The sequence below is a fragment of the Phodopus roborovskii genome, unplaced genomic scaffold, assembly GCF_943737965.1.
Source record: "Phodopus roborovskii unplaced genomic scaffold, PHOROB, whole genome shotgun sequence".
NCBI classification, from domain to species: Eukaryota; Metazoa; Chordata; class Mammalia; order Rodentia; family Cricetidae; genus Phodopus; species Phodopus roborovskii.
The window spans coordinates 14,888,858-14,909,273 of record NW_026126469.1 but is presented as its reverse complement, the minus strand read 5'-3'; the positions used below and the strand labels follow the sequence as shown (position 1 = coordinate 14,909,273).

Below are 20,416 nucleotides of genomic sequence, written 5' to 3'. Positions count from 1 at the left end.
TCATAAAGTGGCTGGTCTCTGCATAATCAAAATGTCACAAGTCTGGGATTGCCATTTAGTGGGATGTACAGTTCTGCATGTTGAGCTTTTTCTGAGAATCAAGAACTTTTCTGCGCACATTAAAACAAATATTGATCTTCACTGAACTCCTGAATATGAGAATAAACAATAGTATTCCCCTGCCACTAAAAATATTCTACATTCATGATCTCCCCATTCCATTTCCATGGCATAGTGCAGGGCTCAGGGGGAGGGGTGTTGAGAACATATGAGTTCTGAAGTATTTTAGAGAAAGTAGGTAGTATTATACATCAAAAGTACCATTTAGGGAAATATTTAGCCTTCAGGGAGTGTAGTTCAATGGAAGGAATATGATCTGTTTTTCTGGTTTTACTCCTGGGACCCTTCATACTCTCCAGTTACTTTGAGATATATGGGTGTGCTAAGTAACAAGATACATTTGGATTGACCTGAGAAGTGGGAAAAAGAATATGGGATAGACATTTTCCCTGAATGTGCAGGGAGTGAGTTTTCTTTCATTGCTGTGACTGGGTAATCTGTGGTTTCTCTCTGTAGGAGGTTAATATGTGGGCCTAATGCTATTGATGTTGAAATCACACCTATTTGGAAACTGCTCATCAAGGAGGTAATTTCCCCAGTATTTTGCCTGGACATTAGGTAGAAAATGATGAAGCTTTGGTCTGGCCAGCTGGAGATGCGGCTTGTTAATATGTGACTGTGATTATGAGCTGCTTTGAGATAATGTCAACCATGCTTTCTGGACATGTCACGTGCACACTGTACACTACAGTGCAGGCTGTGACACTCATATGTCCACTACTTATTTGATGATTCAGATGAATGCTACCCTGCTTAGCCCATTTCAATTCTGTGAAGCTAAAATCATATTTATTTTAGGAAAAAATCATTTTGTTAGACAACATATATAATTACCTCAACATTCAAAACTGCAGGGAGAAAACCATATTTGTTTAGCTTTCCTAAGGTCTACTGATCTCAATGAATGCATGAGAGGGAAAGAATGGCTTGGGCATCCTTTACTAAGATAAAAATGTTCTCTTGTGCTTTTATTGTTGGATTTATTATTTTTAAACCATATAGCAGTCTTCTGTATATTTCTGATATTCCATCTCCATCTTTGCCTTTAAAAGGTTCCTAAATTCAACATCCTTTCTCAATATTTCTAAACATGTTTGAGAATGACAGAAGGCAAGGCAAATTGTTTGGGAAAGGTTCTGTGAGCTTTCTCCCTCGCCAGAAGCCAGGAATTTGTTGCTGTGAGTAACTACAGTGAATCAGAGGAAAGACACAATATATTTTTTAAGTAAAGCAGGACTGCAACCATTGATGTTGATGTCTGTTCCTTACCAGTGAGCCAGATGTGTGGTTACAGCTTGCCACATCTGCTTAGCTCCCCACTTATGGAAAAGTACAATCTTGCTTTCATCCATCAATAGAAGCTCTTTAATGGCATTTTGTGTGGCACTGTTTCATCATAGGGTGGGCAACAGACGATGTAGTTTAATTCCGTAAACCTGAGTATGTCACCTTTCTGAAGTCTATGACTATGTCACCTTTCTGATGTCCAGGAAGTATAAACAGGAGACAAAAACATCTACTCTCCATCGGTTACTGTGATGCATTGCACAATGACATGTGAAGCACAACTCGGTATATTGATGAGTGTAGCAGTGATTAAAATAAGTGCTCTGGACTCCGAACACTTTAAGGGTTTAGGTTTTGGCTCCATGACAGCCATAGCTGTGTGACCTTGAGCAAATTTCTCAAGATCTTATCCTTATCTTCATAATAGAGATAAGTAATAACTTCTGGTTAATGAGGTAATTATGGGAAAGAAAAAAAGGTTTAGGTGCTGTGGCTCAGCACATGGTCTAGTACAGGGAAACTGCTGATTAAATAGAACAACAAGAACAGCATATTGTGTGGGGTGATTTACATCACAGTGCTGATTATGAAAACAAGCCAATGAACAGCCATGTGTGAAGCCCAACCAAATGCCTTCTTGTCTTCCTGTCTTTATGTCTGCTAACAGGTTCTAAATCCGTTTTACATCTTTCAACTCTTCAGTGTCTGTTTGTGGTTCAGTGAAGATTACAAGGAATATGCTCTTGCCATCATCCTCATGTCTGTCATTTCCATAGCTTTGACCGTGTATGATCTCAGACAGGTGAGTTTCCCTTGGTCCTGTGGTTGACTTCACTGTCTCACCCATGTGAAACAAGATCATGTTTGTGAGAACAGAGCACAAATGCTTCTGTCCTGCGGGTGACACCTTTCCCTTCCCAGTCCTTTGGAAGATGGAGGACCCTGTGTTAATATGAATTTTTTGATATTTTTGTTTGTTTGGTGTCCACCTAACAAAGATCTGGTTCACCCCTTGGGTTTCCTTACACTTATAGCAGGGTGCCTAGGTGCTGTTGGAAGAAAACCACATAGCATAGATAACTTGATCACATAGGAATCCATAAGTACCAACCTCTTCCTGGCAAGCTGTCTGTACATCTCTGATCAAAGTGTTCTCCCATACTATGAGAATAGGTTTCAAGTCATCCATCTTCAGAGATACCTGCCTTTTCATCTTTGCTTTCTCAGCACATACTCTCATTAGGTATTTCACCAAACTGATGCAAAGCCTGGTATGAAATTAGCTCAAGTCCCTACTCTCAGTTGCCAATTTTCCATTCTCTTCAGCCCTGTCTCCCATTCACCCACTCCACAGTGGAGGAAATGCCTAAGATATCATCATCTGCCTGTACCCCAGACACCTGCCTTTGCATTTTTGGGTGTACACACAACCCACAGGTGATTCTTCTCTGTGCACTGTCCCATGTTTAACATTCTCAGGCTTCATCAACCTTAAACACAAAACTCCAACAAAGAAACATCTTCTCTTTACTCTGCAACCACCTTCAGTTGCTGCTGTAGCTTCCTTCTTTCCTTTACTACAACTCTTGACTCTTTATACCCACTCTCCAGATCTGGACACTTCCACACTTTACATGCTGACATGATTTCTTTGTTCATGCTTTTATCTAAATACATTTTGTTAAGAACACTAATGCAATCCCAAAGCCTACAGGTAATTTGAAATCAAATAAAAACATTTAAAATTAGCTAGACATTTTCTCTTGTACAAGAAATAATATATGGGCATGTTAAAAAATTTTAAGGCAGAGTAACACTGTAAATGAAATTAGGATCCCTTCCACTGGAAGAATTATCAGTCCAGGCTGGACTTTTAGGACTTACTGGGGCCAGATGTTCTTTACATTCTACCAATGTTGTGTTCATGTGTGTGCGTACGTGCGCACATACACACACACACACACACTCACACACATACACACTCATGTTTTTAAAAATAAAAGTGTGCCATGTGCACTATTTTGCAATTGCATTGTAACTGATTATATCTTTAGTATTATTCCACAATGACACAGATATTTTCTTTATATCTGATGTAGTTTTATAACTATGTGTTGACTATTTTGTCTACTGATAGATTCCTCGGTGGTTTCTAGTCTTTTGCTACTATAGCAAAGCTGCAATGAGAATCATTACATATGTTTTTTTCCCACCAGATTCGGCAACAACCTTGCCCCAAATAAACACTCAGATAATTTTATTAATTATAATACTGTTGGCCGGCGGATTGGGCTTCTTATTGACTATCTCTGTCTTAATTATTAACCCATAACTACTAATCTATGTATTTCTATATTGTCTTATTTTACTGGAGAACGCCTGACATCCTTCATCTCTTCCCAGGTTCACATGTTGACTCCTTTCTGCCTACGCTTCCCAGAATTCTTGTCCTCTGGCAGCTTTACCTATCCTTCCTGCCTGGCTACTACCCACACAGTGTTTTATTAATTAACCAATAAGAGAAACATATATACAGTAGGACTTCCCTATCACACACTTTATTTATAACTATAGTAAACTATATTACACTGAAAAGTATGTATGTATAGCTTATTGTTTGTAAACATTTTATCTATATGTCTATATGACTAAATATATATTAATATATATTTAATATATCTTTAAATAATTTTATTGACAATAAGAGCCATATTTCTGTTGTTTTCCACTTTATATTTTTTCTCAACATAGCTTTAGGAACATAAAAGGCTGCTTAATGTTGGTTGAGTGAGTGCAAAAACGAATGAAGGGGCTTTACCCTATTGTACTAATATTCTTAGGGCATATTTATTACATTTAGAAGTAATTCAGAGATTGTCATTTAAACATTCAATTACAGTTTTATAGATATGTAATTTTGGTCATTGTAATTTCTCTTCCCCATTGCCTTCTGTTATTCTGTCCCCTATTCCACTGAAACCCTCCCTCCAACAAGGCCCTTTCCTATTTTGATGGTTGTGTATGTGTGACCCACTGGCTTCAATTAGGGTTGCCTACATAGTCATGGATTTGGAGTTATTTTCTGGAGCATGGTTAGCTTACCAGTGACTATACCACTGAAGAAACAATACCCTCTCTTCCAACAGCCATTAACTTACCATAATCCTCCTGGGAGAGGTGGAGCCTTATGAGCCTGTTCTCTTAGGGAGTGTCTCAAATGATAATAATAGAATAAAAAAATGGAAACCTGAAATCATTGGAAAACTTAACTACTTAGAAGGTCAGAGCTTCTTTTTATTGCTTTGGAGTCTGTCCTGGAACTAGCTCTGTAGATTAGGCTGGCTTCGAACTCAGAGTTCTGCCTTCTTCTGCTTCCCAAGTGCTGGGATTAAAGGTGTGTACCATCAACACCGGGCTATACCCAATGCTTTGTTATTACATGTGGAATAAAATATATCTATTTTTGTTTCTTTCTTTTTATTCATTCTCAATATAATTCATTTATCAAAAAAAAAAATCATCAGTGGAAAGACTACCCAGGATTTCCAGCTGGCAGGCCAAAGCCTTCCATGTTTAAAGAGGGCTAGCTCCATACTGTGGGCTGTATTTAATAGCTGGGGGGCTATTTAAACAGATAAATGTTTTTTGTTTTCCTTCTTTTTGCAGCAGTCTGTAAAATTGCACCATCTTGTTGAATCACACAACAGCATAACAGTCTCTGTATGTGAGAGAAAAGGTAAGTTCCACTATTTCATACCTATATGTTATATCCACCGGTAATCAGAAAGTGACTTGGCTTTGGTCTTCTGATTGATCCTAGCAAGTCATCTGCATTTGTATTGTTCTTATATATTTGCTTGTAAGAAAGAGGAATCTGAGATCTTTTCACCATAAGAAGGAACCACACTCTATAGAGGTTGAATTAGCACGGGAAACTAAATATATCTGGAAGGTACATAATTCAGTAGATTTTCACATATGAGTTACTCATAAAAATACTTAGCTGACAGGAGGACTTATCACCTACAGTTGTCTTGAGTCCACATGTCCTTCCTCCCCTTTACACAAGTGGTTGTTTATCTGTATTCTGTCACTACAGGCTAACATCTCTATTTAGAATTATACATAAATGGTGTTATATAAGATGCATTCTTTTGTCTTTTATAATATAAGCTAGGTTAATTCAGCAAGAAGAGATCAAAGTTCACAATGTAAGATTCATCTGCTTTTGTGCAGAGTATTAATAGTACATTCTTTTTTATTTCCTAAGGTATCCCATTAGATGGGTATTCATTTGTTTAATTCACCTGTGGATGATATTCAGGCTATCGCATTGGTTTCTCGTATGAACCACAGATGGCGCTGTGAAGAGTCCTAGGTGCTGTGAAGGTGTGCATAGGCCCTTTCATAACATGCTCTGTCAACCCTTGTGTGTGCCTACTTACAGAGCAGCTAACCCCGTGACAGAAAATCAACATTTTAAGAAGATAATGAATTATTTTCCAAGATGGCTGTAGCATTTGCTGCATTTGACAGTCTCTGTTCCACATTCTTGCCTCTGCTCAATGTGGGCAAGCAATGCAATTTTAGCCACTTTCATTTGTGGAAGTCTTATTGCTTTAATTTGTGTTTCTTCCTCAGCTAATGGCCCCGGACATCTTTTCAAGGGCTTATTTGTGACTCCCATGTCTCTTTTGAACTATCCATTTGTATCTTTTGTTAAGAAGATTGTCTTAATATTAAATTTCCAGCCTGTTATCAGACATCTCCGCTCAGTCTAAGATGTATCTTCTCATTTTCTTCACAGCATCTTTCAAAGGGCAAATGCTTTTACATTTCTTAAAGTCCAGTTAATGAGCTTTTTCCTTTAAGGATTATACTTCTAGACTAATTTCTAAGGCATCTTTGCAGATTCCAAGGTCACTGAGCTTTCTATATACTTTTAAGTTTACATTATTCTATATTGTTTACATTTAGTTCTATATTGCGTTTTTGCCATTCTGCTTTGTGTCTGCTTCGGACTGAAGTTCACCTTTCTCAATCAGGCATTTAAATACTCTGATGCCATTTACTTAAAAAGATTGACTTTGTACTAATGTGTTGCCTTTGTACCTTTCCTAAGAGTCTGTTCTCTATGAAGGTGGGCCAATTTCTGGACACTGTTTTGTTCTCTCATTATCTGTCAGGGTCACACAATGTCATGTATAATGTGATCTGAGTAAGTAATGTTAGTGCTTCACTCTTTTATTCTTTTTTTATGGTACTTGATTTATCAGACACCCTCCTTGGGGTTAATTTGGAACAATCTGCAACCATCATGGAGACAAGCTTCTGGATATACCTATGATTTTTTTTTCTTTTTCAACTCAGGGTTTCTCTGTAGCTTTGGAGCCTGTCCTGGAACTTGCTCTGTAGACCGGGCTAGCCTCAAACTCACAGAGATCAATCTGCCTCTACCTTACCACCTCCCAACTACCTATGAGTAAATGTATAGATCAGGCTAGCCTGTCAGCATGTCTGTGAAAAATTATCTTTCTTATGCTAACTGAGGTGAGATGACTCACTTTGACAGTGGGTGGCACGACTCTGAGGCCCTAGACTGAGGAAAAAGGGGAAAATAAACTGAACACTAGTATTCATCTTTTTTGTCCTTCTTGACTAGATGCAATATGGCCATCTGCCTCAAGCTGCCAGACTTCTTTCATGGCTGGACTGTATCCCCTCATCCTGTAAGCTGAAATAAATCCTCCCACTTTTAGTTGCTTATTGTCAGGTATTTTGTCACAACAAGAAGAAAAACAATTAATACAGAAAATTGGCATCATGAAGTGGTGTTGCTCTAATAATTGTGACCATGTGTGTCTTTGGTCGTTGACATTATTTTGTGCATAGAATATGGAAGAGTCTGGGACTTTCAGGTAGAAAAGTCCTAGTACATTGGAAACAGAGCATACTGGGCCATTCTGATGGGAACCTAGAAAAGAAAAACTGACAGACAGACATTGGTTGCCTGGCTCATGAGGTTTCAGAGAGGAACAATGACTTCATCAGGAATTGGACCAGGGGCCATTGGTGTTTTGGCCAGTAATCTTATTTCATTCTGTCCATGTTTGGAAAACTTGAGTGAAGATGGATTCAAACATAATGGACTAATTGGTTAGGTGGAGGATATTGCTTGACAGGAGAGTATTCATTGGCTGTTTCTTGGCTACCTTCTCCTGTACTTATCCAGGTCTACAGTGAAGAGGAGAAGAAATTTGGGCAGAATAATGCAAAAATGTGCAGTTGGTTGGGCAGGAAAGAGCTTGACCAAATTAAACTATGGAGCCACAATACATACTGAAAAGAAGACTGAAATTGTTAAAGAGAAGTATCTTGTTCTACACTGATATAATAAGAAACATACTCTGATGGAAAGACTCCATTCATCCAAGGTTGAAACGTGAAGTGCAAACTTATTGGAAGGGAAAGAGATGTAACTGAGAAAATACCTAACAGGAATCACTGTTTCTGCAAATCAGTTGCCTAAAGAAAGGTTTCTCCAGGGTCCTCACATAGAAGCTAATACAGCTGGGGTCCAAAGAGACCAGTTTATATCTCAAATTGGCTGAAGGGTTTAGCAGCACTTTCCATGTATTATTGGTTTTGGAGGCATGAAAGATGCAATGTTGAAGGGGTCATGGACTCCATGGTCATGGTCCATGGTTTTAGAGAGCTGCTGTAGCTAGAAAATGTGTGACAGGGTCTGAGTCCTTGCAAGGACCTCCCCCCCCCCAAGGAGGGCACTGATTGAATCTGTGGAGTCTAAGTTTCCAGGATGGTAGGACAATTGTATATCTGATGGCATGGAGCAGAGCTGGCCTAAGAAAGTGGATATGCATGCTGTAGCAGAAGTGGAGGAGTGGGGTTACTCAAGCACCGCAGAGCCCATAAGATGGATATGGAGCCATAGATTTGATATCTGCCCTATGGGGTTTAGATCATGTTTTACTTTCAGCATTCCTTCCCAAGGCCGTCTTCTCTTTGGAATTTAGATAATTTACAGCAGGTGGTTCTTAGCCTGTGGGTCATGACCCCTCTGGGAGTTGAATGACCCTTTCACAGGGATCACATATCAGATATTATGAATATCAGGTATTTACATTGCAATTTATAACAGTAGGAAAATTATAGTTATGAAGTAGCAATGAGATAATTTTACAGTTGTGGGTCACCACAACATGAGGAACTGTATTAAGGGATAATAGAATTAGGAAGGCTGAGAACCCACTGCTTTATGGTGTGACATTGTATGTTAAAAGTGTGTGACTTGTAGCTAAAAATGTGAACCTTTAAAACATAAATTAAGGGTTGATCTTAATTTATAGGTAAGACTTGGACTTTGGGCTTTCAAATAGTGTTGGAATGGCTAAAGATTTGGGGACTTTTAGAGACAGATTGAATGTATATCACATTATGAACTGAAAAGAAAACTTCCAAGTAATGAATGGAGTGCTGATATAAAATGATGTGTTTGAGCAACAAGTTCATAAGAGATGGTTTGTGACAGTCATTGATGTCAACTCAACAAGATATAAAGCCACCCAGGAGTCAAGTCTGGGGGGAGGGATTATCTCAGTTAGTTCAGTGTTTGAGCATGTCCATGAAAGTTTATCTTCATTAAGTTAATTGAGGTGGGCTGCTTACCTTAACCATAGCTGCCACCATTCCACGGGCTGAGGTCCTGAGCTGAATAAAAAGGAAAAGCCAGCTGAACACCTGTATCCATCTCTTTGCTTCCTGACTGGATGCACTGTGACCAGCTGTCTCTGGTTCCTACCATGACATTCTCCTCATGATGGACTGTATTCACTTGAACTGTAAGCCCTTTCTCCCTTAAGTTCATTATTGCCAAGTATTTTGTTGTAAAACTGAGAAGACACAGTAACAAATACAGACTATTTTCTTTTCAAAATGACCTGCAAAATGATTTATTTAATTGTTTATTTCTTTAAACTGTGATGAGATTTTGGTTGGTATTGTGTTGAATTTGTAGGTCAACTGAAGAAAATTAACATATTTACAGATCTGGATATTTTCTGCATAGATGTAGATTTCTTTAGGTCTCCTTTGGTTCCCCTCATCTATAGTTTGCAGTTGTCAGTGTATGAACTCCACACATTCTTTCTTAGATTTAGCCTTAAGTATTTCAGAGTTGTGGTGCTACCATAAATATTTTCAAAAGTAAATATTTGTTCATTCTCTTCTTATTCCAAGCATCCATTTACTGAGAGTGCTCAGCCAGAGTGTTAGGGAATCTCATTTTTACAAAGTGAGTCTTTGCTCACAGGCATTTTCCAGAAACATACTTAGGAAGAATTTAAGATAAAGTGAGGTATGAGGTCTTGATGACACTTATGCAGTTTGAGTTTAGAACTATAAATATTCTGTTTTACTCTGGGGATTTTATTTGTGCTTCTCCTTTTATACTGAAAGTTCCAGTTCTCAGTGCTAACAAAGAACGGTCCATTTGTTTTATTCTACTGCATACAATAGTCTCAAAACAGTAAGTTGACATTCTCAGCATTGAAGTCATTCTGAAAAACAATTTACAATGTTTTCAATAGTCCCCCACCCCAATTGTGATTGCTCATTAGAAACAGAGCCAAATATACAATTTTATTTAATCAATTATGCTTCAACATCATTCAGAATAGCTCTCTTTTCATGGTTCTGCCAACAATGTAATAGATTCATTTCACTCATTTGTTTTAGGTTTTTAGTGTCAGCTTTTCAAATTTATTTTTAGTTTACATAGATGCTCTAAAAATATCTCTATGTTTTAGAATTTAAATTCATAAGATAGAAGATATTCAGGCAAGTTCAACTTCTTTCCCTCCCCTTTTGCCTTGTTTTTGTCATAATCACTTTTGTTACTTTTTAATTTTTCTTAAATTTAGAAATATAAGCAAATTATATAGAAAGTATTAGCTTATATTATGCATGCAAAATAGATCACATAATTACACTGCCATTATTTTATGAATAAAGGTATACCAAATTCAATTATTATTCACATACCTATGATTCCATGAACCTTTTAGAGCAGGATGTATACACATTCTTCATTCCTTATGATTTGTAGTCCTCTTATGTGGAGGAACCATTATTCATTCATTCAGTCATTAGTTGAGTATTTTCTCAGTCTTATACCTCCAAAAGTGATGCTTCAATAAAGAGTTTCTATGTAGTGCTTTCATATCTTCATCAGCGTGTCTTTGGTATAGATTTTGAGAGGCAAAATTTCTAGATTAGAGAATAAAGGAATACACGCCTTTGCTTGATAAATATTGCCAAATTTCACTCAGGAGAGATAGTGCCAGTTTGCATTTAGATTAAAAATGTGTGAGTGCCCATTTCCTCGCATTCTTGCCAACAGAATATGTTGGCAGATTACTTGATTTTCTAATTGTAGAAGTAAGCAATATTATCTCATGCATATCTGCTTCCCTACTTTTTTTGTACAGGAAAATTGTAAGAGGAGATCATTTCTAATTTCCAGAATGACTTAAAAATAAGTTGCTGATATTATAAACATGGCTCAGTTAGTGTAGCAAATGCTAAGCAACTGTGAGGATGAAAGTCCTGTTCTTTAGAACCATGTAAAAGCTGGGCACATGTGGAAGATACCTGAAATTCCGGTGCTCATGGAGTTAGAAGCAGGGAATCTCTGGGGCAACCTAGCTAGTGAGCATCCTCAGCTCTAGGTTCAGCAAGAGACCCTGCCTCAAAAAACAGTCAAAAGTGATGGGGGGTGACAATTGACATCAGCCTAGAGATTGTACGTTCACATTTGCACATGTATCCATACACCTCCACATACACATGCATGCACACATGTACACATATCACACACATATATAGGCACAAAAGAAAAAAGAGAATAAATTGCTGATATGTGGACATGTGGCTCCACAATTTCAATTGTGCATTTTATACAGTCCAGGACATTCTCCTGAAGAAACTGAAGCTTCATCAGGAAGCTAACTGACACATGCTAACAATGTATGGTCTGGTCTTTGTCCTGTTTTCTTGGCAATGTTCTTTGTAGGAAAAGGATCTAGGAACATATATTGGTGTTATTTGCCATATATCTTTAGTATTTTTTAACTGCTTGTTCTATGACCCATATTCTCCCATTCTGGTTATTTTTGTAAAATGTCACTATGCTTGGATTTGGCGAATCACAGATACGATGGTGTGTTTGTGTGTGTGTGTGTGTGTGTGTGTGTGTGTTACTTCTTATCAGGATGTACATAATTTAAATTTGTTCTATTACTAATGATGTTAAGTTAGGTTACTTAATTATATGGTGTCTGCCAGTTCTTTTCTTTTTTAAGTTTGCTGTTTTCCCCCTTTATAATTAATACTTATTTTGTTGAGAAATATTTTAAGACTATACAGAGTATCCACATTAAATTTTCACCCACTATTTTATTATCTACTGATGTTTCTTGATTTAATTATTACTTTTGTACTTGATAAATAAGGTTTTTCTAATTTGAACTTCTTAATTATTTAGTTGACAATTTGCTGTAAGGAAAAATACATTTTTCTTTTTACTTACATATCCACTAACCTATGCCATTATGGATTCATCAAGCCCTATTTAATCAATGGCTTTATTATTCTTTATTATTATTTACTTTGTTAAAGTCTTTTCAGATTTAAAGGCAGCCCCTTATGTGGCTTTGATATCTTTTTAATTGGTCTTCATTGTTTGAACATTTTCCTATTTAATGGCACAGTGTGTCTTCAACTTATATATTTGTCAGATTGTAATCAGCTTTTCTTTAAGAAGTTTCATGATTTCATTTTGGGAGTATGGGGTTGTGGCTGGAATTGAGAACAATATTTGTGTGTGTAGTGTGCTTATCTTTACTAGGGCATCACTATCCTTAGGCTTTCTCAAAAGGATGTTAGAGTATATATTAACAAATTGGCCAGGGTCACATAAATATGTGGGTATTCCTACATATTTACACATTACTTTGTGGTGTCTCCAACTCCAAGTCATAGGAAACTTTCAAGGCTTTGTCCTCTGTACTTGAACTTCCTTTTTGTTCTTCTGAGGAACCTGGCTCTCACTGACTTCAGTAGATCTGCTTACTGTATGTGTTCTGCCTGGCTGTGACCCATCTTGTTGATGCTTTCACTATGTACAATCTCACTCCCATGTTAACACCTTCATCACCTGCCCAGACTCACCGTTCTACAGCAGGGCACCGCTGCTGTGGTGTGTGGTGCCTACTTGGGTTCTGTGGGTCAGAGTCAAGGTCATGCACATGACACATGACCTTTTATCACACCTAGACTCCAACACCACCAGTCACCTGAAAGCCATCTTCCTAGCCACATGCGTAGATTCATTTCCTGTCACTGACATAATGTACCCTGGGAAAAAAAACTTATTGGAGAAAGGGTTTTTATTTGGCCCACAGTTCTAGGTTACAGTCTGTGGTGGTTTGCATGAAAATGACCCCCATAGCCTTAGATATTTGAATCCTGGGTCCCCAGTTGGTGCAACTGTTTGGGAAGGATTAGGAAGTGTGGTCTTGGAGAAGGTGTGCCACTGGGGAGGGCTTTGAGGTTTCAAGGCTTTGGGCCACTCCCAGTGTGCTCTTTCGGCTTTCCTGCTTATGGCTCTAGACGTGAGCAAGCAATCAGATCTGCTTGCTGCCATGCATCCCCACCATGATGGTGATGAACTTTTATCCCTCCGGAACCATAAGCACCAAATTAAACATTACTTCTATGAGTTTCCTTGGTCACAGTGTTTTATCACAGCAGCAGAAGAGTAACTAGTATACAATTTTCACAACGGAGAAGTTAAGGAGGCAGGAGCATGAAGCTGCTAGTCTCATTACATCTATAGTCTAGAGCGGAGAGCAGTCAATTAATGAATGCTAACACTTGATGCAGTTCAGGCCTCAGCTCATGAAATGTTGCCACCCACATCCAAGGTGGGGTGTGTTAGTTACTTTTCTATTGCTGTGATACAATTACCATGACCAAGGCACCTTAGAGAAGGGAGGGTTTATTTGGGCTTAAAGTTCCAGAAGGTTAAGAGTCTATCACCATTGTGGTAGGAGAGTGTGGCAGCAGGTTGACATGGTGACAGGAACAGCTGAGAACTTCAGTTTCTACCTGCAAACAGAAAGTGGAGAGAATAAACTCAAAGCAGCACCAAGTTGGTAAGCTCTTGAAACCACTAATGGCATGCTTCCCCTAGTGAGGCCACACCCCATAAGCCTCCCCAACAGGGCCACCTACTGATGACCACACATTCAATGTCTGAGAATATGGGGAGCATCTCATGCTAACCACCACAGTGAAGCTACCCATATGGAGCTACCCTTCCCACTGGGTAACTTAATATCTTCTCCCCAGATGATTCCAGATTGTGTGAAGATGACACTTTACCCCTCTGGCCTTTTTGAGGGTGAATAAGGGAAGAGAGAAGTTAGGGTATCTAGGCAGGTCACCAGCAAAAAAAGGGAGGAAAGAAGAAAGAAATGAATAAAACAAGCAGCTTTTTAAATATTGAACCTGGAACTTTTGCATGTGTGTGAATTGTTGGTGTCTGGCAATTTATTACATGTTTTCTGAATTTGTTTTTTGTTTTTTTGGGTTTTTTTTTTTTTTTTTTTTTTTTCATCATTGCTTCTCTGAGGATTTTATTTCACGCAGTCTGTTTCCACCTTCTTTTTGTCTTCAGAGTTTGAATTAATGTTGAGGACTGGCCTCTCCTTTTACATGCTTTGGTTGCTTCTCCAAGAATCTCCAACATGGAGCAGCATGTCTGCTTACTGTGAGCATATAACCTGACTGTCTGCTCACACTTTCAGCTGGAGCCCAAGACTTGGAATCCCGCCTCCTGGTGCCCGGAGATTTATTAATTTTGACAGGGAGCAGAGTGCAAATGCCATGTGATGCTATTCTGATTGATGGCAGCTGTGTGGTAGATGAAGGCATGCTGACAGGTATGGCTAGAGTTCCACGTTTGCATCCTCCATTGGGCTGGCTCAGGGTGTGTGTTATCATGGTTCTGGCTGTCTTTTCCTCTATCTGAGGACAATCTTGCTTACCGCAAGCTATGAGGCTGCTGTGTGACCTTCCTGCTTCTGCAATTCTTGCTTAGTCCTCCTGTGGTCATATCTGAGATCTGAAATCAAGACTGTTCTCTATGTGCTCAACTTAGGGCATTTAGAACTTACTGAATGTGTAGCATTTTCTTCTTCAACAAAAGGTTGTAACAACATCTCATTTTACATTAAAAGATTGTGGGAATTATTAGATCTTTAAAATCACGTATTTTCTTTAGTATACTTGCATAAAATCTCCCTTATGAACTCCCAAGTTCTAGAAACCATTAATGAAATCCTGAAATTCACAAGGCCAAAGCCAAGGACCTTATAACCTTGACTGAAAATGCTAAAAAGTCCATGATGCATCTGTGAGCAGATCTGTTACTCCCAGAATAGACACTGTATGCTTTGGACTGGCTTTATTTCATTTCTAACTTGTATGCTGAGCTGAGGGGTGGACCTTAGAGGTCCTGCAACTGAGTCTCTGCAACTGAGATACAGAGAGAAGAGACTCATTCAAGCTTGTTATCATCGTGATTTTGTACTTGTGAAGCACAATAATGACATTTCTGTGAGATGAGAATGTCTTTTTTAGGGATGAATTTGAGACCAGTAGAAGCACAGTATTATATTGTAGTTCTCACTAAAGTCCAGGCAGGGCTAGAATAAATAGAGGCAAGAATGCACATATCCCTTCTGTATGAGTTTACAGATGAACTGGGTGATGGTCATGGTGGATTAGGTTTATTTCCCAAGTATCCACAGACTCATGAAAGCCCATCAACTCTGGACCTTCCAAATGCCCATGACTATTTTATTTAAAATATTTTATTCATTTTACATGCCAACCATAATTCCCCCTCCCTCCCCTACTCCTGCTCCCCCTCCCTTCCCAGAGCATTCCTCATCCACTTCTCAGAAAGGGTAAGGCCTCCCATGGGCTTCAATAAAGCCTGACACATTAAGTCGAGATGGATCAGTTTCCCCCTGCCCCCATCAAGGCTGAGCAAGGCATTCGGGACTATTTTCTTAATGATCATAATCATGATGACTTTTTACTACCTGCTCCACAAGGACCAGTTGGAGCCTCTGAAGGCTTCTTCCTCAGAACTGTACATGGTTGCTTCCATGGCTTCAGACTTAACCATGTTAGTACTCACTAACTCACTACAGTGTGTTCCTCCCACACTGGCACAAGTTTACCAAAGTCACAAGTGCCATGGCCGATGACTCTTTGTTCCATCTTGTTGACTGTTCTGTCTATCTCTCCCACAAACTCTCCTCGTCCTGACTTTTTCTAACACCCTGCTCTCTCTAGGTGCTTCTAGCACCCACCACACCCAGCACCGACCACACCCATTCAACTTGTTCTTTATCTTCTCATTCTCTGTCTGCTTAACTGCTGGCATGATTCAGGGCAATATTCTTGTCCTTTTCTCTTCTCACCCTTTGCTTCTGTTTGTTTGTTTGTTTTCTTTTTGCTTTTTTGAGACATGGCTTCTCTGTATTGTTTTGGAGTCTGTCCTGGAACTCACTCTGTAGACCAGGCTGGCCTGGAACTCACAGAGATGTGCCTGCCTCTGCCTCCCGAGTGCTGAAATTAGAGGCAAGCGCTACCAATGCCTGGCTCCTTTGCTTGATTCTTCAGTAAATTCCCTCTCCCTGTCCCTCTCCTCCTGCCTCTCTACCTCTCCCTGTCCCTCCCTTCCCCCCTCACTGCCTCCCTCCCTCTCTCTCTGAAGCCTTACTTAGCATGTCCTAGCTGGAGAGCTCCAGTTAAATATCCTGAGACAAGGTGTCAAATGACTGCCAGGTCCAAATAATCATCAACTGTACACAGGCTTTTCAACATGGTTCTTCTAAAGGCAACTCCACTGCATAGTAGCCCAAATGCAATTTCTGGTACTGTTGCCTGCCCTCTGTTCAGCCTCCAAGCAGGTAAAGAAACTATTTTAGTTCTCTGTTTCTACTCTATGACCTGATGATGTAAACAATTTCCCTGAGTTTTCTAGCATCTTGCTTCATATTTCTTTAATAGAGGACTTCCTTTCCATTTCCACTCTACATGCTGTATTTCAGGCTTTATCCCCTCCAGCTGTGACTTTTATGATAACTTCCCAGCTGACTGTCCACCCACCAATTCCATAAGACTTTAGCTCATCCCTTGTATTGTGGGTAGATTATTTTATCTTACAAGTCATTGAAACAATACTCTACGAACTAAAGCAGTTAACCATATCCCTGCTTCCTGATGCCAGGGCCTACAGAAAAAGTTAAACACTTACCTGTGTCATCCTTGGGGTTCTCTGTATTTGAGGTCAGCATAGGCCTTATGGCTTCACACTCCCTGCACCCCACATTCTATACCACACAGGCTGCTCTTCCATAAATGCCTTTCCCCAACCTGTTTGAATGCTTATGTTTAACTTAAAGTACATACAGTATTTATAATATGACATTTTACTTACTTGGTTACATACTACTCTCTTTTTCTAAAGCACAGAACTCTCAACAACATGACCCATGCTTGTCCTGTATCCTTCATCCCTAGGCTGTTTTGCTCCATTGTAGGCTCCTGATAAAGCTCTGTGCCACATGAGAGAGTGTAGGTGTGATTTACATGAGGACTGCATTGCACCTCACAAAGTGAGTTAGGTACTTGTTTCTTACAGGAGAAAGCATCCCTGTTACTAAAACCCCATTATCCCAGATGGCCAGCTCTGCACCCTGGAAGATGCAAACAGAAGCAGATCCCAGGAAGCATGTTCTCTTCTGTGGAACTGAGGTCATCCAGGCCAGGGCAGCTTGCTCTGGGACTGTAAGAGCAGTGGTCATGCAGACCGGTGAGCATCTTCGCTGTAGGCTATTTGCAATGACACCTTTCTGTTCAGCATGTCTAATACCTTAAATTTATTAGGTTGGGACCAATCTTTGGATAGCACAACAAATACATGTAAGTCTGCGTATTTTAAATTCCGACTTGATGATTGAAGGGTGGCAAATGCATCTTAGTGGTATCATAGAGGCACAGATTGCAATTATCATTGTTTATGTGCTTTGTGGTTTATAAGCTCTTTCTGTCCATCAAGCCAGCAGCAAAGATGAATATGCCTTCCCCCTCCTCAATGTGTACACGAACAGTCTGAAGCTATACAAGTCAAGTGGACAGTTAGAGATTGGTAAACTGGTAACTGAAATAGCTGGACCAGAAACCCAGCATCTTAAACCAGAATCCCAAGTTCATTTCACATAGGAAGCTAGAAACTCAAAATTTAGCAGTGAAAGCTATCAGAAACATATAGAATGTGGATGCGTCAATATTTACTAGTCCTTTCCATTTTAATTCAAGTGAGGGAGACGTGTGTGTGTCTCTCTCTCTCTCTGTGTGTGTGAGTGCACGCACACACACACACACACACACACACACACACACACACACACACCTACTCAGAGGGTGTTCAGCTCTGAGTATGGCATGCCCCATCTCTGGTATGCACTGCAGTTAGAAGTAGATGGGGAGAAAGTCAGAGAGAGGATAAGGCTCTGAGGAAGATAATGCATTTCTGTTCTAGCTTTATGCACTGTATAGACAACAAAAACCTGTTGTCTTGATGTTTAGGTTTCAGGTTTAGATTCTCTAGAGCAGTGTAGATAGTCAACCTTCCTAGTGCTGTGACCTTCTAATACAGTTGAGATGACCCCCAACCATAACTTTTTTGTTGCTACCTCATAACTAATTTTGTTCCAAATCATAATGTAAATATATTTGGAGACAGAAGGGGTCGAGGCCCACCTGTTGGGAAACACTGCTCTAAAGAAAAACCAAGGCCATGCAGATGTTTAGAAGATCACCAGAAGAATGATTTGTTATCCTGAAAATGTGGGACATGTTTGTCATTTCAGGGTTCAACACTGCAAAGGGGGACCTCGTGAGGTCCATCCTTTACCCCAAGCCTATGAATTTCAAGCTCTACAGGGATGCCATCCGGTTCCTCCTGTGCCTTATAGGGACAGCCACCATTGGCATGATTTATACTCTGTGTGTCTATGTGCTCAGTGGGGTAAGCTGCCTTTGTGTTCACACACACACACACACACACACACACACACGATATTCTACAGTTTTATTTCTCTATGTTGACCTTATTTATATATGTTAACCTTCCTCAATGACATTGTTTGCGAACAGAATTAGAAGGAGCTAGACTCCAGAGCCTGCTTACAGGCACCCAGCTCCATCTAGCTGAGCCATTGCTTTCTCAGTTCCGTGATAGCAGTCAGATCCTGTGGGATAGTACAGGAACAGTTTGTTTACTGAAATGTCAGCACGATTCTGTCCTGGCATGTTTGCCCATTCTTTACACTACTTCCATATTGAGATTAAAAAGCGAAATGTTTCATAAAGGTAGCATTTTATAGCTATCATGTGAATCACTCTAAATGGGACCAGATGCTCGGTGTTGGCAGAGCTACAGTGAACTGGTGCATCATTGGCCACAGCAGGATGTTTCCAGGTGTTCTTGCTGTACTGTGGAGACAAGATATTGAGAGCCATAAACATGGTCAGACCCTTTGCCCCATTGATGTCATTTCTCAGAATAAGAAGAGAAGGGGAAGTCACCCACACACCCAGAGCAGTCCATTACTGACTTAGTTCTAATGAGTGGACACTCTTTCTTTTCCAGGAACCTCCTGAGGAGGTAGTGAGGAAGGCATTGGATGTTATCACCATTGCAGTGCCTCCTGCCCTCCCTGCAGCCTTGACCACAGGCATCATCTATGCCCAGAGGAGGTTGAGAAAGAAGGGCATATTCTGCATTAGCCCCCAGAGGATTAATGTATGTGGGCAATTAAACCTTGTCTGCTTTGACAAGGTATGTGTCATTCATCCTCACTCCCAGGACTATTTATCACTACCATTGTAATGGATGCATGCTTTTCTTTAGTGAGACAGACTTAATAGGTAGATTATAGGCATCTGACCTTATTTTATCTCTGGTCGTATGTGTGACCTGGGAAGTGAATTTTCTGACCCTGAGCTTTTGAAAAGAGGGAGCAAAAACTGAATCAATGAATCTTTTTAGGGTCCTTTCAGTTGTGAGAGTCTATGAAAAACAGTATCAAAATATACTGTTCCATGTAGTCAAAATCCTCACACACTCCTGTGTGTGTGTGTGTAACACACACACACATACACTTCAGTAGTTAATTATGTTTCCAATGCTTAGAAAATTGCTTGGCAAGAGAGTCAAACATTTATTGAATTATGGAATGAGGAAAAAAAGAAAGGGCTTATAAAACTGTGTGTTAATAGGAGACTTTTGCTGACAATATAGCCAGGTTTAGTTTATGCTTAAAGTTAACTCTTGGATTGTCTGCCATTTTCTCCCAAGCAGCCTGTCATTTCACTCTTTCTTAAGGTTGTTTGTTTGTGTTATATACAGTAAGTTTGGAATAAAAAAGTAGGCTATCAGAGGACTGGATGGGAACAATGGCAGCATATTAAGGAGAACCAAAGCATGATGGTAGGACAGCGCAAGACAGTATGGTCTGGACTTGAGCAGGATGCTAGTATTAGAGGAGGGTATTTGTGAGCCACAAATGTGTAGTCAATACATTTTATGTTTCTTTAAGCTACAGGATTCATTGGAGCTCTTTGTTGCATTCTGTTCCTTTTAGTTAATAATTATTTGGATGAAGTAAATATAAGATAAAATTTTCCATGTCAATCATTTGAAGTACTTAGTGCATGACCACTAGGCATATTTTGACTGTTCTGTGACCATCACCATCATCCATCTTGAGAAATGTCTTCATTTTCCCATATGGAAATTCTGTATCCTTCAAACAGTACATAGAAGACCAAGAGCATTGATGCCATG

At 39.5% G+C, this 20,416-nt stretch overlaps 1 protein-coding gene across 3 annotated transcripts in view; it reads left to right on the top strand.

Annotated features, from left to right (window-relative positions):
• Atp13a4 (ATPase 13A4) overlaps positions 1 to 20,416 on the top strand; it is a 128,644-nt gene that overhangs the window by 64,001 nt on the left and 44,227 nt on the right. For all 3 annotated transcript variants that reach the window (XR_007834950.1, XM_051191265.1, XM_051191264.1), the window contains exons 7-13: positions 577 to 646; positions 2,075 to 2,209; positions 5,074 to 5,143; positions 14,295 to 14,429; positions 17,207 to 17,377; positions 18,438 to 18,595; positions 19,220 to 19,408. Coding sequence is in view for 2 of the 3 variants with exons in the window: in XM_051191265.1 (XP_051047222.1) it covers positions 577 to 646; positions 2,075 to 2,209; positions 5,074 to 5,143; positions 14,295 to 14,429; positions 17,207 to 17,377; positions 18,438 to 18,595; positions 19,220 to 19,408 (928 nt within the window). In the remaining variant the exon portion in view is untranslated. The remainder of the gene's footprint in view (positions 1 to 576; positions 647 to 2,074; positions 2,210 to 5,073; positions 5,144 to 14,294; positions 14,430 to 17,206; positions 17,378 to 18,437; positions 18,596 to 19,219; positions 19,409 to 20,416) is intronic.